Source organism: Ovis aries, chromosome 10 (genome assembly GCF_016772045.2).
Source record: "Ovis aries strain OAR_USU_Benz2616 breed Rambouillet chromosome 10, ARS-UI_Ramb_v3.0, whole genome shotgun sequence".
Taxonomy (NCBI): domain Eukaryota; kingdom Metazoa; phylum Chordata; class Mammalia; order Artiodactyla; family Bovidae; genus Ovis; species Ovis aries.
The window spans coordinates 36,603,026-36,622,432 of NC_056063.1; the positions used below are offsets into that span (position 1 = coordinate 36,603,026).

A 19,407-nucleotide genomic window follows, 5' to 3' on the forward strand; every position below is an offset into this window, starting at 1 on the left:
ATATTCTTAAAACAACATGGGGAAAATATAAGTAGGATGTGAAAAGCTTTACTTCACAATGCTACATCGTATCTGAATTCCTCTAAAAACCCTGACTTGTTCACAAATTAGCCCCCAATTTTCCAGCTGCAGTCAGTCCAAAAGAAAGTCTAGATTAGACTAAGACAAAAGTTCAGGTGCTTTCCAAAGTGGGATCGTCAGCATTTGTAATTGCTTCCCACCAGTCAGACTAGTGGGAAGACCAGGGCAGAACCTGCCTGCCTGCAATGCAGGAGACCTGGGTTTGATCCCCGGGTTGGGAAGATCCCCTGGAAGAGGGTATGGCAACCCACTCCAGTATTCTTACCTGGAGAATCTCCATGGACAGAGGAGAATACCAGGCTATATACAACCCATGGGGTCACATAGAATAGGACATGACTGAGCGACTAAGCACAGCACAGACAGACTAGTAGGGGAACAGTCTCTTTGGCATTTTAACTATTTTAAGCTGGTTACTGATAAGTAACAGCAGGGAAGGAAAAAACTCTGAGCCACCCTTTTGAGAGACATTTGCAACTCTGAGGGAAATCTCTGGCTAGGGTGTCTAGGAGTTGTCAAGTGGCAGGTGAGGACTCACCAGTCAGTGCAGTAACCTCGCCCTTGTTTACAGTGCTTCTCCTCCCAGGACTGGTTCCCCATCCTCAGCATCCTCTTTTGTCTTTGGCTGAGGGTGGTGTTTGAGGGGAGGGTTTCATCCATTTTGGAGAGTTACTCAGTTTTCCTAGGTCTCTTTCATGTGTATGTGTTAGTAAACTTTTCATTTTCCCCATGTTGATCTGTTTAATGTCAGTTCAATTCTAGAGCAGCCAGGCAACCTAGAATCTAGGAGGGAGAAGAAAACCTCCCGATAAAGTATTAACTCCCTAATGGTAGAAGAACTTCTCTTATAGGGACACATCAGAGATACTACAGGGTCGGCTTCAAATCCATGAAATAAAGCAAACATTGCAATAAAACGAGTTATAATTTTTCCATCTCCCAGTGCATATAAAAGTTATATTTACAATATCGAATTAAGTGTGCAACAGCATTATGTCTAAAATAGCCATACCTAACTTAATTAAAAAAAAACTATATTGCTAAAAAATGCTGGCTGTTGCCTGAACCTTCAGCTTTTTGCAAAAACAAAATCAAAGATCACTGATCACAAACACTGTAGGAAGTACAGTAATAATGAAAAAGTTTAGGACTTCCCAGTGGTCCAATGGTTGAGACTCCAGGGGCATGGGTTCCATCCCTGGTCAGGAAAGTTCCACACAGGGTAGCCAAAAAGCAAAACAAAAGTTAAAATATTGCAAGAATTACCAAAATGTGGCACGGAGACAGGAAGTGAGCAGATGCTACAGGAAGAACGGCTCAGATACAGGGTTGCCACAAACCTTCAGTCTCATAAAAAGCGCACTATCTGCTAAGTGAAAGGAAACGAGGATGGGCTGTGCTCCACTGTCTCCAAGTCTTTACTTAGAGCACTGGCCTGAGTGGAGTGTCCCTGTATTCTGTCAGATGCAAACCTCCGTGGGATCTAACCACCCTCCACCAGGACCTGTGTACTCACCTCCCCCGGGGAGTCTGTGGGCCTGGACATCCTTGGCGGTGTCAGGGCAGAGGCAGGCACTGACTTATCCAACTCTGTGCTGCTTTGGCCTTTGTCTTGATTCCTTTGCTTTTTCTGTGTAGTTTTCTTCTCTAAGACGTTCTTATTTTCTAGCCTTTTGCTCTCTTTAAGCTCCTCTGTCCTTCTCGGTTTCTTTTTTTTCCTCCTTGCTTTGACCTCGTCCTCATCAGCACTTACACTGCCATCCTGCTGTATATCAGAAGCAGGATCTAGACTGGCTTCTTGCTCAGCTTTATCTTTAGCACCTCTAAACTTCTGCTTCTCCTCTCTGTTGTCAACCTGGAAATCTTCACAGTCCTCTTCCTGAAGGGGAGAATCACTAAGTACACCCAGGTCAGAGTCCACCTGAGATTCAACACATTTCTCTTTTTTTGTTTTTCTAATTTCTTTGGAATCGTCTCTTATTTTAGTCTTTAAATCTCTTATTTCACCCTTTTTAACTTTCTTTAACTCCTTAGTTTCTTTTATATCATCTTTTTTGGGCTTTTTGGATTCCTTTAATTCTTCTTTGGCTTCCAAAATTCTTTTCTTTGTCCTTAAATCAAAACCCAAACTTTCAGAGGAGCTCTCCAGGTCTGGTTTGGGCTTGTCTTTCAGTTTCCCAGTCTTTGCTTTCTTCTTTTTCAGGTCGTCGGGGCTTTTCTCTTCCTTATGCCTTACTTTTTTCTTTTTCTTCTTTGGAGAAGTGTCTTCTTTAGTCTCACTCTGTTGATCACTATCAGAGTTTGCCTCAAATATGTCATTATTTAAGGACAGTCTCTATAAAGCATAAAAAAGATTTTAAAACTCATTAAGAACACAGTAATTTAAAAGGTTTTGAATACCTGTACTAATGAAATCTGGTAGGAATTTTTTTTCCTCCAGTTTCTCAACTTCTTAAAATTGTTGATGTAACTGAGGTTGTATAACTTACTTACATTGCTAACTTAAGAAAGAGATCTTGGAGGTGACAATAAGCATCAACTTAAGGCAACAGATAAACACAGAGGGACAGAAATTATCAGTGTTGCTGTAGGTCCTAACAGTCATACGTATGGGGGGTTATGTATAATTTCGACTTCAAAATTTCCAAAACACCAATAAGTAATTTGTAAAGATTTATTTATTTGGTGTCAAAATAACCCTTTAAGAATTAAGTATCTGTCTATATATAAAACCCCTATGCAAAGCATTTTCAGGTCCTATTTCTCCACATTCTCTTCTAAATGACTTGGGGAAGGAAAAGAGGGAGAATAAAGATAGGTGTATTTTTAAGTTTTCCCTGTGGTGCTTCAGCAAAGACCACCACCAGGTTTAATAAGGTAGTGGAAATGTGGTGGCACTGGCAAAACTTTTTGACTCTTCCTAAAGATAATCATGATGATGTGATCACTCACCTAGAGCCAGACATCCTGGAATGTGAAGTCAAGTGGGCCTTAGAAAGCATCACTACGAAGAAAGCTAGTGGAGGTGATGGAATTCCAGTTGAGCTGTTTCAAATCCTGAAAGATGATGCTGTGAAAGTGCTGCACTCAATATGCCAGCAAGTTTGGAAAACTCAGCAGTGGCCACAGGACTGGAAAAGGGCAGTTTTCATTCCAATTCCAAAGAAAGGCAATGCAAAAGAATGCTCAAACTACCGCCCAATTGCACTCATCTCACATGCTAGTAAAGTAATGCTCAAAATTCTCCAAGCCAGGCTTCTCCAATACGTGAACCGTGAACTCCCTGATGTTCAAGCTGGTTTTAGAAAAGGCAGAGGAACCAGAGATCAAATTGCCAACATCCGCTGGATCATGGAAAAAGCAAGAGAGTTCCAGAAAAACATCGATTTCTGCTTTATTGACTATGCCAAAGCCTTTGACTGTGTGGATCACAAGAAACTGTGGAAAATTCTGAAAGAGATGGGAATACAGACCACCTGACCTGCCTCTTGAGAAATCTGTATGCAGGTCAGGAAGCAACAGTTAGAACTGGACATGGAACAACAGACTGGTTCCAAATAGGAAAAGGAGTATGTCAAGGCTGTATATTGTCACCCTGCTTATTTAACTTATATGCAGAGTACATCATGAGAAACGCTGGACTGGAAGAAACACAAGCTGGAATCAAGATTGCCAGGAGAAATATCAATAACCTCAGATATGCAGATGACACCACCCTTATGGCAGAAAGTGAAGAGGAGCTAAAAAGCCTCTTGATGAAAGTGAAAGAGGAGAGCGAAAAGTTGGCTTAAAGCTCAACATTCAGAAAACGAAGATCATGGCATCTGGTCCCATCACTTCATGGCAAATAGATGGGGTAACAGTGGAAACAATGTCAGACTTTATTTTTTTGGGCTCCAAAATCAATGCAGATGGTGACTGCAGCCATGAAATTAAAAGACGCTTACTCCTTGGAAGAAAAGTTATGACCAACCTAGATAGTATATTCAAAAGCAGAGACATTACTTTGCCGACTAAGGTCCCTCTAGTCAAGGCTATGGTTTTTCCTGTGGTCATGTATGGATGTGAGAGTTGGACTGTGAAGAAGGCTGAGTGCCGAAGAATTGATGCTTTTGAACTGTGGTGTTGGAGAAGACTCTTGAGAGTCCCTTGGACTGCAACGAGATCCAACCAGTCCATTCTGAAGGAGATCAACCCTGGGATTTCTTTGGAAGGAATGATGCTGAAGCTGAAGCTCCAGTACTTTGGCCACCTCATGTGAAGAGTTGACTCATTGGAAAAGACTCTGATGCTGGGAGGGATTGGGGGCAGGAGGAGAAGGGGACGACAGAGGATGAGATGACTGGATGGCATCACGGACTCGATGGACGTGAGTCTGAGTGAACTCCGGGAGTTGGTGATGGACAGGGAGGCCTGGCGCGCTGCGATTCATGGGGTTGCAAAGAGTCGCACACGACTGAGCGACGGAACTGAACTGAAGAGCACTTCATAAAAAAACACCTAGTGAAGTAGGAGGGAGAGGGGTAAAGCACAGTCTTTAAAAGAATGACATGGCCCAAGGACAGGAAATAAATGGTTAGAACTAACCAGGTCTGACAAACCTAGACAGTGTATTAAAAAGCAGACATATCACTTTGTTGACAAAGTTCTATATACTCAAAGCTATGGTTTTTCCAGCAGCCATGTACAAATGTGAGAGTTGGATCATAAAGAAGGCTGAGAGCTCAAAAATTGATACTTTTGAATTTTGGTGCTGGAGAAGACTCTTGAGAGTCCCTTGGACAGCAAGGAGATCAAACCAGTCAATCCTAAAGGAAATCAACCCTGAATATCCATTGGTAGGACTGATGCTGAAGCTTCAATACTTTGGCCATCTGATGCAAAGAGCTGACTAATTGGAAAAGACACAAATGCTGGGAAAGACTGAGGGCAAGAGAAGGGAGCAGCAGAGGATGAAATAACGGTTAGATGGCATCACTGATTCAATGACATGAGTTTGAGCAAACTCTGGGAGATAGTGAAGGGCAGGGAAGCCTGATGTGCTACAGTTCATGGGGCTGAAAGAGTTGGACATGAGTTAAGCGACTGAACAATGAACAACCAGGTCCAAGATGATGAAGACGACTTCCACTAGACCTTGAGCCTCAGTGTACTCTCACTGTAACACATCAGCACACTAAGTGACACACCCAGAGGCACCATGACAGTTCCAAGAAAATGAAAGTGTTAGTGGGTCTGTCATGTCTGACTCTGTACGATCGCATGAACTGTAGTCCGCCAGGCTCCTCCTCCATCCATGGAATTTTCCAGGCAAGAATACTGGAGTGGGTAGCCATTTCCTTCTCCAGGGGATCTTCCTCACCCAGAGACTGAACCTGAGCCACCCGGGAAGTGTTGACAATTCCAAGGTCGAGCATAAAAGGTCAACAAGTAGCCCAATTTCTGGAAATCCCCACCCCTTCCCTAAAACAGCTGGAATACTCCTCCCACTTATCAGTCTATAAAAACTTACTCGCCTATAAAAGCTGACAATCTCATAGCTTGGGGCTGCTCTTGCCTTCTGAGATGGCCCTCACTCTGCAGACTGTTTCTAAGTGAACTCACTTCTTACCTATCACTTTGTCTCTCACCGAATTCTTTCTGTGACAAGTACTTGAGCTTCATTAAGTCCCAGGTATGATCAGGGATTTAAAAGACAGTGGGTTCAAGTCCCAACCTGAGGTACACAGTTTCACCAGGACAGCAAAACAACCCCCGCCCCCCACCCCATGCCACAGACAACATCTACAACCAAATTAAGTGTCCAAGTGTTTCAATGAATCCCAGAATATAAGCTGGTAGGAACAAACACTGCAGGCAGTAAAGAATCCTCCTGCAACGTGGGAGACCTGGGTTCGATCCCTGGGTTGGGAAGATCCCCTGGAGAAGGGAAAGGCTACCCACTCCAGTATTCTGGCCTGGAGAATTCCATGAACTGTACAGTCCATGACTGAGTGACTTTCACTTTAATTTTCACTTTAGGAACAAACTAGTAATAGCAGTAAGACCCCTGTGGTACAAATATCCACACAAGAGCAAGCAAAGGTAGCGAGGAGAATGAAGAAATCACTCAAAAGTCTAGCAGGGTCACCGGGAGGGGAGCTGCTGAAAGGGCAGGAGCTCTGGGCACTAGACCGTGAAGGGATGGCCCAGATTGACCGTTCTCTAGAGTAACCAGGCAACGCTCCCTGCCAGGTGTACTGGAAAAGGCCCCACCGTGAGAAACTGCTGAGATCAGATTCCAAACAAAGAAGGTGAAAGAAAACAGAAGATTCAGATATAAGTGATGGTGGTGGCAGGCTACAGCCTATAGGGTCGCAAAAGAGTTTAACATGACTTAGTGACTAATCAACAACAATGGTGGTGGTGAAAGGGTGAAACTAGAGCCCCAAAAGTCCCCTCATAAAGTCTGAGGCTATACTGTCTAATTCTTCATAAAATAAATAAAGTTTGCTCAGCAGTCATGAAGCTAAAAAATACTATCTTGTTCTCCTTTGCCTCCTAAAATTTCAAAAAATTCATATAAATATAAGCAATATAAATTGATTAGAGCATTTTATTAAATTGTTATAAGAGAAAGCAGACAAAGGAACAGAGTAATTAACCTAAAAAGAACAACAGGATGGAAGAGAGACACACCTACTGTTAGAAAGAAACAACAGGCCCCAAATACAGTCGATGATCCTAAGCCCACCAAGACAAATATCTAACCACACTCAGAATTATAAACCAGCAGTCTAGAGTTTCCTGATCAGCACTAGTGAAGGGTACTACTTGCCCTAATAGGACCCCCAGCCTCTCCGTGAGGGAAGGTGATCTGGTCTGTAACAGTCTCACAGTCTTTATTTTCTTGGGCTCCAAAATCACTGCAGATGGTGACTGAAGTCATGAAATTAAAAGACGCTTGTTCTTTGGAAGAAAAGCTGTGACAAACCTAGACAGGATATGAAAAAGCAGAGACATTGCTTTGCCGACAAAGGTCCATCTAGTCAAAGCTATGGTTTTCCCAGCAGTCATGTATGGATTTGAGAGATGGACCATAAAGAAAGCTGAGTGCCAAAGAATTGATGCATTTGAACTGCACCAGCTGGAGAAGATTCTTGAGAGTCCCTTGGACTGCAAGATCAAACCAGTCAATCCTAAAGGAAATCAAACTTTATATTCATTGGAAGGACTGATGCTGAAACTGAAGCTTCAATACTTCGGTCACCTGATGCGAAGAACTCACTCACTGGAAAAGACCCTGGTGTTGGGAAAGACTGAAGGCAAGGGAAACGACAGAGGATGAGATGGTTGGATGGCATCACTGACTCAATGGACAGGAGTTTCAGCAAGCTCCGGGAGTTGGTGATGGACAGGGAAGCCTGGTGTGCTGCAGTCCATGGGGTTGCAAAGAGTCAGACAGGACTGAGCGACTGAACTGAATCATCTCCATCTGCCAATTACAACCTTTCCTTTCATGAGCTCCTGGGAGCATCCTTCTGTTTGTTAGATAGATGCTGTCTGACTTATGAACTGGATAAAGCCAATTAGAGCTTCAAATTTACTCAGTTGAATTTTGGTTTATATAAAACAGTGAAAATAAAAAAATTTGAGGCATCAGGTAAAAAGACTAAGTGATTCATATGAGAAAGAAACTCCGATTTGTCATTAGAGATCCGTATTTCAAAGTGGGTGTGGAGGGAAAGGGAAGGATGCGAGAAAATAGGTACTAATCAACAACATCAAATAACCTATTATCAAATTGATAACCACAAAAAAGAAAAGAAAAATTAATCCAAGTAACTTCTGAACAATCAACACCAGAACTGAATACACGGTAGGAACAAAAACAACTGTAAATAAACTTGGAACTTCACAGTAGAATGGGCATAGTAAATCTGAAACTAATTTCTAATTATTGCAGGGCTCAATAAATGACTACATATAATATTGATGAACACCAGAGTTCTCATGGAAGAAAAGGGAGACAGAACTACAGACACTAAGAACAACAGGAAGACACAGTGGCGATGGACTGAAGTTAGACATCAGTATGAACTTGACTTAAAACATGTATTTTCCCCTTTATCTCTGTCTAAAGGGCCTAGAAATAATGATATCCCACTAGCAATAATGGCATCTTGCTTTCTAAATTCTATTCTGCCCTAAAAAGAATCAAGATTCCCTGAATAAAGGTTGGTGCCAAGGCTGGAGCAGGAGGGTACATGGGGACACTTTGTCCAGGGAGCCAAGACGCGCCCAGACAGACAGGGAAACCACAGGAGGACGCAGCTCACTCACTCAGAGGGCCTCCCGAAGCCCAGGGGTGGGCCTGCTTTAACAGCAGCAATCAAGTAACAAGACTCCAAGAGTGTGTACCGCTACTTAAAAAATTTAAGGGGGAGGGAGAAGCTGCTCTTTACAGGACACAAACTAGCTTAGAAAAACAGAAAAGTTGTTATTTGCAACCACCACAGTAATAACCAATTAAAGCAAAATTATTCAAAATTATCTTAAAATCATGGGTGAGAGGTTGTTGAAGAAGTGATTCTCACAGTCCGAAAGGTTACTTATTAGGTTACTTACTATTTTACAGGGGAAAAGGTACCTTTAAAAGGGAAGAAAAAATGACAGACCTCACTTTATCATGTAATTATAATTTAACACCAGCAATGAGATAACTGATGCAGGACTCATCTATCGATGTCATGTACCTTACCAATAGAATACACGTGCCCAAATGTCTATGCTTAATCTACAAATCAGCTAATTTCAATTTTAAAAATACTATTTGTGATTTAACATTAATTAGCATCCATCTAATTCCAATATGAAGAAGCTTCTATAAAACTACTGGCCTGGATTCTGAAAAGGAGGGGTCTCTAGGGGGTGTTAGACAAGAGGAAACCGAGACAGGACAAAGTTTGGTGACGGACCCCCCAGGAAACCCACAGTGTGGCCAGACACCGGCCGCACCTGTGACAGGAGCACTGCTGCCGCGATGCTGCTGCTGTGTCACGTGTCCTGACACAGAAGAGGGTCTCTGCTGCGTCGAACACACACACACTCAGAAACCAAAGGCAAAGCCTGCAACTCAATCAAGGCTCACTGGAAAGCTACCCCTCTGCTTTAAGCAAGTTCTGTAGGACACTTGTCTACAGAACTACTTGCCTATGGGAGACCATCTCAAATTTCCCTCAATCCTGAAGAGTTGACAACTGACTTCCATCTTCTTGAAACAGTGGTGACGCCTCGTTTCCAAACAGAATACACTGTTTTTACTTAAATTTTCTGCATTGATAAAGGGGGCACATTAAGAATTGTTATGTCTTCTCGGAGAATTGAAACCTTCCTCATTATGTAATGTCTCTTAATCAACTGTGATTTTTTTTAAGTGACTCATTTTTAGTCAGTCTTTCCAAAGCATTTAATGAAGTTTTCTTTGAAAAAAAGAAAAAAAAAAAAAAAGGGAGAAAGCAGGGTGGTGGTGGGGGGCGAAGAGAAAGAACAGACAAAGCTTGCTAGACAAAGCTGACTAACTGCTTCAAAAAGATTTTAAATGAATTCTAAAACTGAATTTTTTTTTCCAAAATACAGTCAATCTTATAGTCAGATTATCAGTTGAAACAGAGTTGATAAGAAAAAGTGTCCCCCACACACCACCAACTCCCCAATCTACATTTCTAGCCAAAATCTTCCTCTTCAACTCAGACCAGATCCATGTTTCCAATGGGAGACGGGCCATCTTCACTTGGACAAGCAAGTGACTAAAATCTCATGTGTTCAAAACTGGAGCTGTTCCCTAAATAATACCATGATGTATCTAGGTTCCCAATCCAGTAATTCAAGTTGTCTCTGGAGTCCGCTCTTCCCTCAGCCACTGACCTACGTGCATCAATTCTGCAGCCTCACCACCTCAACTCAGCTCCTCCCACCTCCCCTTCCAGAGTCAGTCAGGACCATAGCGTCTCAGAATCATCTTCCCAGTAATGTAAGTAGTAAAGGCAAAGGAATGTCAGAATTACAAAATCACAAGCTGTTAATGAAATAATGATTCCAGGCAATGACCACTTGTGGCTCCTAAAACCTACACATGAAATGTGAGGACTTGTCACGTGGATCAGACTGAAACTCCTCATCTCAGAGATTCTGTTAACCTCACGGGAGAGGAGTCAACTAGACAAGATGGGCATTCTGATATGTTACAGCAAGGCTCACGACCATCTGTGCAAAATATCAGTAAAAAAGCCAATGAACTCCCATGCAATCCTGCTTCTCCATTAGAAAAACATGGAGAGACAGAGGAACATGTTAAAAGACACCATGTGCTCAAAACCTAGAATACAGGAAACTCTACATGAAAATAATCTGGTCTCTTCATCAAATAGACATGATGGGGAAAAATGGGGGAAGGTTACAGGAAGAAGCTGTTATAGATTAAGAAAGATGCAGAGATTATCAAGGATATGTAACATCCAGACCTTTTTCAAATCCCAATTCAATCAACAAAGACATGCTTTGTTTGAGACAACTGGGAGAAACTGAATAGATCATTAGATATTAGAAAGTATAAAGAAAAAAGCGTAACTTCACAGTGTGAAGTTATCTGCTACTGCTTCTGCTAGGTCACTTCAGTTGTGTCCGACTCTATGTGACCCCATAGATGGCAGCCCACCAGGCTGCCCTGTCCCTGGGATTCTCCAGGCAAGAACACTGGAGTGGGCTGCCATTTTTCTCCAATGCATGAAAGTGAAAAATGAAAGTGAAGTCGCTCAGTCGTGTCCGACCCTCAGTGACCCCATGGACTGCAGCCCACCAGGCTCCTCTGTCCATGGGATTTTCCAGGCAAGAGTACTGGAGTGGGGTGCCATTGCCTTCTCCACTGATTTCAAATGAATCGCAGGGTTAGCTGCACTGGGGTGATCCAGCCCTGGAATAACTGGCCAGATTCAATGAAGTCAGGATATAAAAATTAGTTACCAACTGATACACAGGTATTAGATGGTAGAAAGGAACTAGTGTTAACTTTTAAAAAAATTAAAATGTGAATAAAATTAAAACCACACATATCACAAACCTGAGCACTTTCAGTACACTAGTAATCTGTCTTTTTACTTACTTGAATGGTTTCACACACACAACAAGCATATTATTTATTATACAAACTAGGGCAAATCTGAAAATGAAGGGGGGCTCTGGTCATGATTACAGTAAGTCAACAGGCATACGCTGGGGCTGACTCAAGCAGGTTAGGGTCAGTCACCCTCCTCCACTAGGTCAACACCCGGTGGACAAGGTGTAATGACAAAATCACCGCACAGTATACACCCCCCTCAGGGCCACTCCCTCTACCTAATCACCTCTGGGAAGCATGAACTCTTCAGCAGTGCAACCACTGCTCAAATAACTTTTGGAAATGCACTTTTGCACTGTAAGAACCATCATCATGCATTTTTTTTGCACACAAAAAGGAGGCGTCATTAGAAATTATTTTCTTGCATGACATTCACATTCTTATGAAGACAATTCCAAAACAGTAAGTTTAAAAACATTTTGGTTCATGGCACTACTGGAATAAATGTTTACTTCACAAAATCTACACTTTTAAAAATAAAGCTTACTTGAGTGTGCAAATTCTCATTCGTTTTATATTAAAAGAGTACATATATTACTTTATAGCCAGTATTTCAAGAAGCTAAAAAAAACAACTATCCTCAGAAAAATTTTAAAATAAAGGCAAAACTATCTCTTAGCTGAGGAGTAGGGACACAGGTTAATTATTAAAAAACACAGCTGTTTGCTTGCTAGAATATGTACTAATAAATTATTTTAAAAGAAAGGCAGAAGACAAGGATATGGAACTATTCTTAAAAGTAAGATCACACATGGACAACTTGTAAGGCTCCTCAAGAACAAAAGATAGATATGATCTATTCTCATAAAACAACGACCATTTAAGAGTCTGGCCCATATAAGACACTTGATATTTACTAAAAAACAAAACAAAACAAAACATGCTATCCCTAAAAAAGAAAACCAGAAAGGTAAAAGCAGTAAAATGTTGCTGTGATGGTCCAGCAGAGGTTATTCTTTGTCATGTAACATCCATCATCAGAGCTCTCAAGGAAACCAGCCAGTGCCTAGCTGTGGATTTTTAGTTGACTAAAAATGAAGTTCTAGACTGTATCACACAAATCAATGTTAAATAGCACTGCATCTCTTTTTAAAAAAATTTCGAACTACCCGACGGTCAGCAAAAAGATAAAGGTATCCAAATGCTAAAAAAAAATTTTTTAATGAACAAATACCATTTCTGCATGATGTATATTTTCTGGTGAACAGAATCAACAATCACTTTTTGGTAGAAACCATTTCTATTTCTGTGATGCTGACTGAGTCCTGAACAAGCAGGGCTCCCAGAATTGGTAGCACTTCTCCATAAGACAAAGATTTTGGTGACAGGCAAATATTGTATTTTATAAGCGGCACATGTCTCTTGCATGAACAGTGATGACAAGGTGAATGAAGCCTTTTTCTCCTACTCTCTACTTCTACACTTCGAGTGAAAGAATCACAAGAACTTATGAACAGCAAAACTATTTTGCTAAAGTGGGAAAAGGTTACTGAGTAACTACTCATTTTTGCCATAGGCTTGTCTACCTACACCATTCAATAATTAGGTTAAAAGTCACAGCAATATAAATACTGGAATACTGTATAAATATGGGCTTCCCTAGTGGCTCAGACGGTAAAGAATCTGCCCATAATCTGGGACCTGTGTTTGATCCCTGGGTCCAGAAGATCCCCTGGAGATGGGAATGGCTACCCACTCCAGTATTGTTGCTTGGAGAATGCCATGGACAGAGGAGCCTGGAGGGGCTACAAGTCCATGAGGTTGCAAAGAGTCAGACACAACTGAGTGACTAACACGTTCATTTTCACATACTGTTATATTTAAAATAGGTAACCAACAAGGTCCTACTGTATACCCCAGGGGACGGACCTCTGCTCAATGTTAATATGGCAGCCTGGATAGGAGGGGAGTTTGGGGGAGAATGGATACATGTATATGCATGGCTGAGCTGCTCTGCTATGCACCTGAAACAATCACAATGTTGTTAATCGGCTATACCCCAATTAAAAAAAAAAAAAAAAAAAGAACAGAGGTTTCAGTCTTAAATGATTCAAAATGTTATTAGTGCCTGGAATTTTAAGTTATTTATAAAATAGCAAGGACAACTTAGAAAAAGACACTTTCTAGTGGAAAAGTATCTCCCTAAAATTAGGACAAGGATTTTTAAGCTTAAGAAGCCTCAAACCCAGCAGTCTATCAGGAGTCATTCTCATCCAGACTCCCATGCAAGCTGGACTGAAGCAGAGCCCTGGTGATGTGATGGGACAACAAAGCCAGTGTTCTATGAGTCAAGACTTTCTGAGAAAAGTTTTAGCCAACTTATCTCACTAATCAGGGAGTAAAGTTAAAGATAAATTTAAGAAAACTCAATCAAAATGTCTAAATTTTGACAGCAATATGAACCAATCACCTAGTACGATGGGTGCATTTGTGTCTATAAGCATTTTTAGTGAAAGAAATAGGGGAGGAGGGAGTAGGCACCATTCTAGAAAAGTGAATATGACTACAGCAAAACACTGAAGGAAAAAAGGCTCTAATCTGAACTCATAAAGAATTTCCTTTATAAAAATTTAAAAAGTACTGAAGAATTTCCTTAGTAATTTAAAAACTATTTATTAAAGACCCTGCCACTACAGCATACATTTTAAAAACTGTTAATTCCACTATTCTAAATCAATTTCAAACTACAGCCTAAACCAAAAGAAAGCCTACCATAGTGCCTGACTCTATCAGTACTAACTGGTGAACTGAGCCTAGTTACTTAGCTCATTGAGCCTGCCTCAGTTTTCTCAGTCTAATCCATAAAAGTGCTGGCCGGGTATCTGGTATATACAGAGTACAAGCACTAGCCAGGCAGAGGTGCCTCTATCACTACAATTATTATCAAAAACCATTACACACAGTCAAGTCCTAATATTGCTTTTGTCATTTAAAAGATACTAAGTATGTAATAAAATTCAAACTGTAGGGAAAGAAGGGATCAATATTCAGTCCTTAAAATAAAAACTTCAATAAGAAATTTTGTTGCGAGTGATTTTCACTGTATATTAATACTTCTAAATTCAAGAACATCTGTCAGTATAAAAAATGAAAATTATTTCTAATAAAAAAGAAAACTAAAAGTAAAAAGAAAAATTGCACAAGAGTGGGGTTGATTTATAAATAAAAGCTATAAATGAAACTTAGAGTAAAACAGGAAATTCTCAGAAGATTCATAAATAAAGCCAATTCAATAATGTGTGGAATACAAGAATCAAAGATAAAACAATGGATAAACCCCTAGAAGGAAACCCTTGAGCCAAATTTGTGCATTAATTTTAACATTATCCCACTTTCAACCACCATCAAGTCTTTTTCCAAACTGCTTCTGAAGGAAGTTTAATAACTCATCTGAGTTCCTTTGAATCCATTATCCTTCCTTAGCATCAACAAGAGCTCCTAAAACACAATAAGTGACTAAAAACTGAAGTGGATGTAATCAGACTTGTGAATAATCTGAAATAGACTAAAGGTATAGCTTTTAAGTTATAGATTAAAAACTATAGCTTTATAAAGTGATCTAAGAATTGTTTTAATTAGCAGAAAAGTCAGACTTAGAAATATGTTACTAAAGCTGATTAGTTTTACTAATCACTATTTCACACCAAATAGCTGTGAAAAGAAGAGAAGCAAAAAGCAAAGGAGAAAAGGAAAGATATACCCATTTGAATTCAGAGTTCCAAAGAATAGCAAGTAGAGATAAGAATGCCTTCTTCAGTGTTCAGTGCAAAGGAAAACAATAGAATGGGAAAGACTAGCGATCTCTTCACGAAAATTAGATACCAAGGGAATATTTCATGCAAAGATGGGCTCGATAAAGGACAGAAATGGTATGGATCTAACAGAAGCAGAAGATAGTAAGAGGAGGTAGCAAGAATACACAGAAGAACTGTACAAAAAAGATCTTCATGACCCAGATAATCACAATGGTGTGTGATCACTCATCTAGAGCCAGACATCCTGGAATGTGAAGTCAAGTGGGCCTTAGAAAGCATCATTATGAACAAGACTAGTGGAGGTGATGGAATTCCAGGTGAGCTCTTTCGAATCCTCAAAGACAATGCTGTGAAAGTACTTAATATGCCAGCAAATTTGGAAAACTCAGCAGTGGCCACAGGACTGGAAAAGGTCAGTTTTCATTCCAATTCCTAAGAAAGACAATGCCAAAGAATGCTCAAACTACCACATAATTGCACTCATCTCACATGCTAATAAAGTAATGCTCAAAATTCTCCAAGCCAGGCTTCTCCAATACGTGAACTGTGAACTTCCAGATGTTCAAGCTGGTTTTAGAAAAGGCAGAGGAACCAGAGATCAAATTGCCAACGTCTGCTGGATAATCGAGAAAGCAAGAGAGTTCCAGAAAAACATTGATTTCTGCTTTATAGACTATGCCAAAGCCTTTGACTGTGTGGATCACAAGAAACTGTGGAAAATTCTGAAAGAGATGGGAATGCCAGACCACCTGACCTGCCTCTTGAGAAATCTGTATGCAGGTCAGGAAGCAACAGTTAGAACTGGACATGGAACAACAGACTGGTTCCAAATTGGGGAAGGAGTATGTCAAGGCTGTATATTGTCACCTTGCTTATTTAACTTATATGCAGAGTACATCATGAGAAATGCTGGGCTGGATGAAGCACAAGCTGGAATCAAGATTGCCGGGAGAAATAACAATAACCTCAGATATGCAGATGACACCACCCTTATGGCAGAAAGTGAAGAACTAAAGAGCCTCTTGATGAAAGTGAAAGAGGAGAGCGAAAAAATTGGCTTAAAGCTCAACATTCAGAAAACGAAGATCATGGCATCTAGTCCCATCACTTCATGGCAAATAGATGGGGAAACAGTGGAAACAATGGCAGACTTTATTTTTTTGGGCTCCAAAATCACTGCAGATGGTGCCTGCAGCCATGAAATAAAAAGACACTTACTCCTTGGAAGAAAAGTTATGATCAACCTAGACAACATATTAAAAAGCAGAGACATTACTTTGCCAACAAAGGTTCATCTAGTCAAAGATACGGCTTTTCCAGCAGTCATGTATGTATGTGAAAGTTGGGACTATAAAGAAAGCTGAGTGCCGAAGAATTGATGCTTTTGAACCATGGTGTTGCAGAAGACTCTTGAGAGTCCCTTGGACTGCAAGGAGATCCAACCAGTTCATCCTAAAGGAAATTAGTCCTGAATGTTCACTGGAAGGACTGATGTTGAAGCTGAAATCCCAATACTTTGGCCACCTGATGCAAAGAGCTGACTCATTTGAAAAGACCTTGATGCTGGGAAAGATCGATGGTGAGAGAAGGGGACGACAGAGGATGAGATGGTTGGATGGCATCACGGACTCAACGGACATGAGTCTGAGTAAACTCTGGGAGTTGGTGATGGACAGGGAGGCCTGGCGTGCTGCAGTTCATGAGGTTGCAAAGAGTCGGATGTGAGTGAGCAACTGAACTGAACTGAAAGCTGATTAAATATAAAAGTATGTGTTGTATCTGCAGTAGTAATGTGAATAGCACACAAGGTATTCCTCAGGTATACGAAAACACAATGTTCACATCACAGACAAACAAGTAAAATTTCAACATGTCTCTTTTTTCCCCACTTTCTTCTTACTTGTAACTTAATCAACATGTCCAAACTATAGCTGTTTGTCACCTGCAATCACAGGCTGGCTGCAAAAAGAACAGTTTGGCAAAAATCAATGAAAGCATTCTATGAGAATCAACTGGCTATACAGAGCTTCCAACAGAAATGCTGTATATTTCATTTTTCCTAGTAAATTCCATACTGCACATTTTGTATTCCATTATATTTATAGTAAATTTATTATATTAAAAAAAAAACCACTATGAGATAAAATAGAATACCTGGATATCTTTCTTCACTGATTTAGCTTTGTTATCTGCAATTTTCTTCCTAAATTCAAGAAGAACTTCCTTACAGTCCTCAAGGTGAATCTCAGGCTCCCAGGTATCATCATCTGCTGTGTATCCTTTCCATCGAACCTTATAAAGGACCTTACCCTGTAACATAAATTAAAAACAGGCAAATAAAGGATATTAGATTTGATTATAGTTCCAAAGCCATACAGTTGCTGAGAAAAAATGAACCAACTTACAATGGAGATTAAAATCATGATAAAGAATGTTCATCAAAAAAAAAAATCATCTCCTGAGATCATTTGTGAATTCCTTAAAACACATAATGAAATTCCACCCAATCCAAGTCCAGCTACAGTTTCTCCTCTGAGGGCAACTGCTTACCACAGTGGAATAATAAGACATCAGTCACATTTTAACTTTCGTCCCCTCCTAACATGAACTGGCCTAAAAGCATCTCTTAAAATGTTCTAAGACAGAAGCCAGTGATTGTAAATTTCTGGGGAGGAGAGTGGAAGGAGAGTTCATCTTCGATCTATTTTATATATGGTACTTTTCACTTAATAAGTAATTTTTAAATTTAAAAAAAAAAATAAAAATTTAAATAACAAGAATAAAATGTGTGTGTGTGGGGGCGAGTTCTTCTCCTGACGCAAGTGGCCTTAAAAAAAAAAAAGTATCCCTGGTGGTCCAGTGGTGAAGTCTCAGCACTTCCAATGCAGGAGGCCCGGGTTCAATCTCTGGTCAGGGAACTATATCCCACTTGTTCCAACTAAAGACCCCAGGTGCTGCAACGAAGATCTGGCACGGCCTAATAAGTAAATAAATAAATATGAAAAGAAAAGTATCACACCAAAGGCAAAGACAACAGAAGCAAAAAAAGTCACACTACATCAAACTAGAAAGCTTCTACACAGCAAAGCAAGTCATCAACAAAATGAAAAGGCAACCGCCTGAATGGGAAGATACTTGCAAGTCGGATATCTGATAAAGAGTCAATATTCAAAACATATAAAGAACTGAGAACTTCCAGTGGTTAACACGCTAGGCTTCCAATGCAGGGCTGTGGGTTCGATCCCTGATCAGGGAAGTAAGATCCTGCATGCCATATGGCAAAAAAAAAAAAAAAAAGAGAGAGAGAACTGATACAACTACACAGTAAAAAAAACCAACCAGATTAAAAAATAGGCAACTGTGCTTCCCTTCAGTGGTGAAGAATCCATCTGCCAATGCAGGAGACACAGGTTTGATCCCTGATCCAGGAAGATCCCACATACCAAGGAGCAACTAACCCCATGCACCACCACTATGAGCCTGTGCTCTAGAGCTGGGGAGCCACACAAGATAAGCTACCGCAATACACCTGAAGCAGCCCCCCTCACCACCACTAGAGAAAAGCTTGTGCAGCAGTGAAGACCTAGCATGACCAAAATAAATGTAAAAAACCTGAGATATTACCTCACACCTACTAGGTCAAACAAACAAAACCACAAGGGTTGGTGACGACATAGAGAAAAGAGAACCTTCTCACACTGATGGTGGGTATGTAAAATGATACAATTGCTATGGAAAACAGTTCAGCAATTCCTCAACATGTTAAACAAAATTACCTCATAATCCAGCAATTCCACTATGAGGTATATATCCCAAAGAACTGAAAACAGAGACATATTTGAACACACATTTCAGGGCAGCATTATAACAACCCAATCAGTCAATCAATAGATGAATGTATAATCAAAATGTGGTATTCAGCCTTAAAAGGGGAGGAAATTCTGACACATGCTGACATGGATGAACCTTACAAACATGCTAGGTGAAATAAGCCAGGCACAGGAGGAAAATATTTCTGATTCCATTCATATGAAGCACCTACAACATGGAAACTCACTGAGACAGAAAGGAGACGGGCTGAGAGAGAGAACAGGGAATCAGTGTTTACTGGGGACAGAGTTTCACTTTGGGAAGATGGAAAAGTTCCGGAGCTGTACAGAGGTGCTGCTGCACATCAATGTGGATGTACTTAATCACCCCTGAACTGTACACTGAAAAGTGGTTATAGTGGAAAATTCAAGATACACATATAGAATACGTATGTATGTGTTAATCACTCAGTTATGTCCAACTTTTTGTGACCCCATGGACTGTAGTCCACCAGGCTCCTTTATTCATGAGATTTCCCAGACAAGAATACTGGAGTGGGTTGCCATTCCCTTCTCCAGGGGATCTTCCTGACTCAGGGATCAAACT

At 40.5% G+C, this 19,407-nt stretch overlaps 1 protein-coding gene across 4 annotated transcripts in view; it reads right to left on the reverse strand.

Annotated features, from left to right (window-relative positions):
- MPHOSPH8 (M-phase phosphoprotein 8) overlaps window positions 1–19,407 on the reverse strand; it is a 48,621-nt gene that overhangs the window by 20,407 nt on the left and 8,807 nt on the right. For all 4 annotated transcript variants that reach the window (XM_015098209.4, XM_012184727.5, XM_012184728.5 and 1 more), the window contains exons 2-3: window positions 17,146–17,301; window positions 1,598–2,416 (exon numbers count right to left, since the gene is read on the reverse strand). In XM_015098209.4, the coding sequence (XP_014953695.2) occupies window positions 1,598–2,416; window positions 17,146–17,301 (975 nt within the window). The remainder of the gene's footprint in view (window positions 1–1,597; window positions 2,417–17,145; window positions 17,302–19,407) is intronic.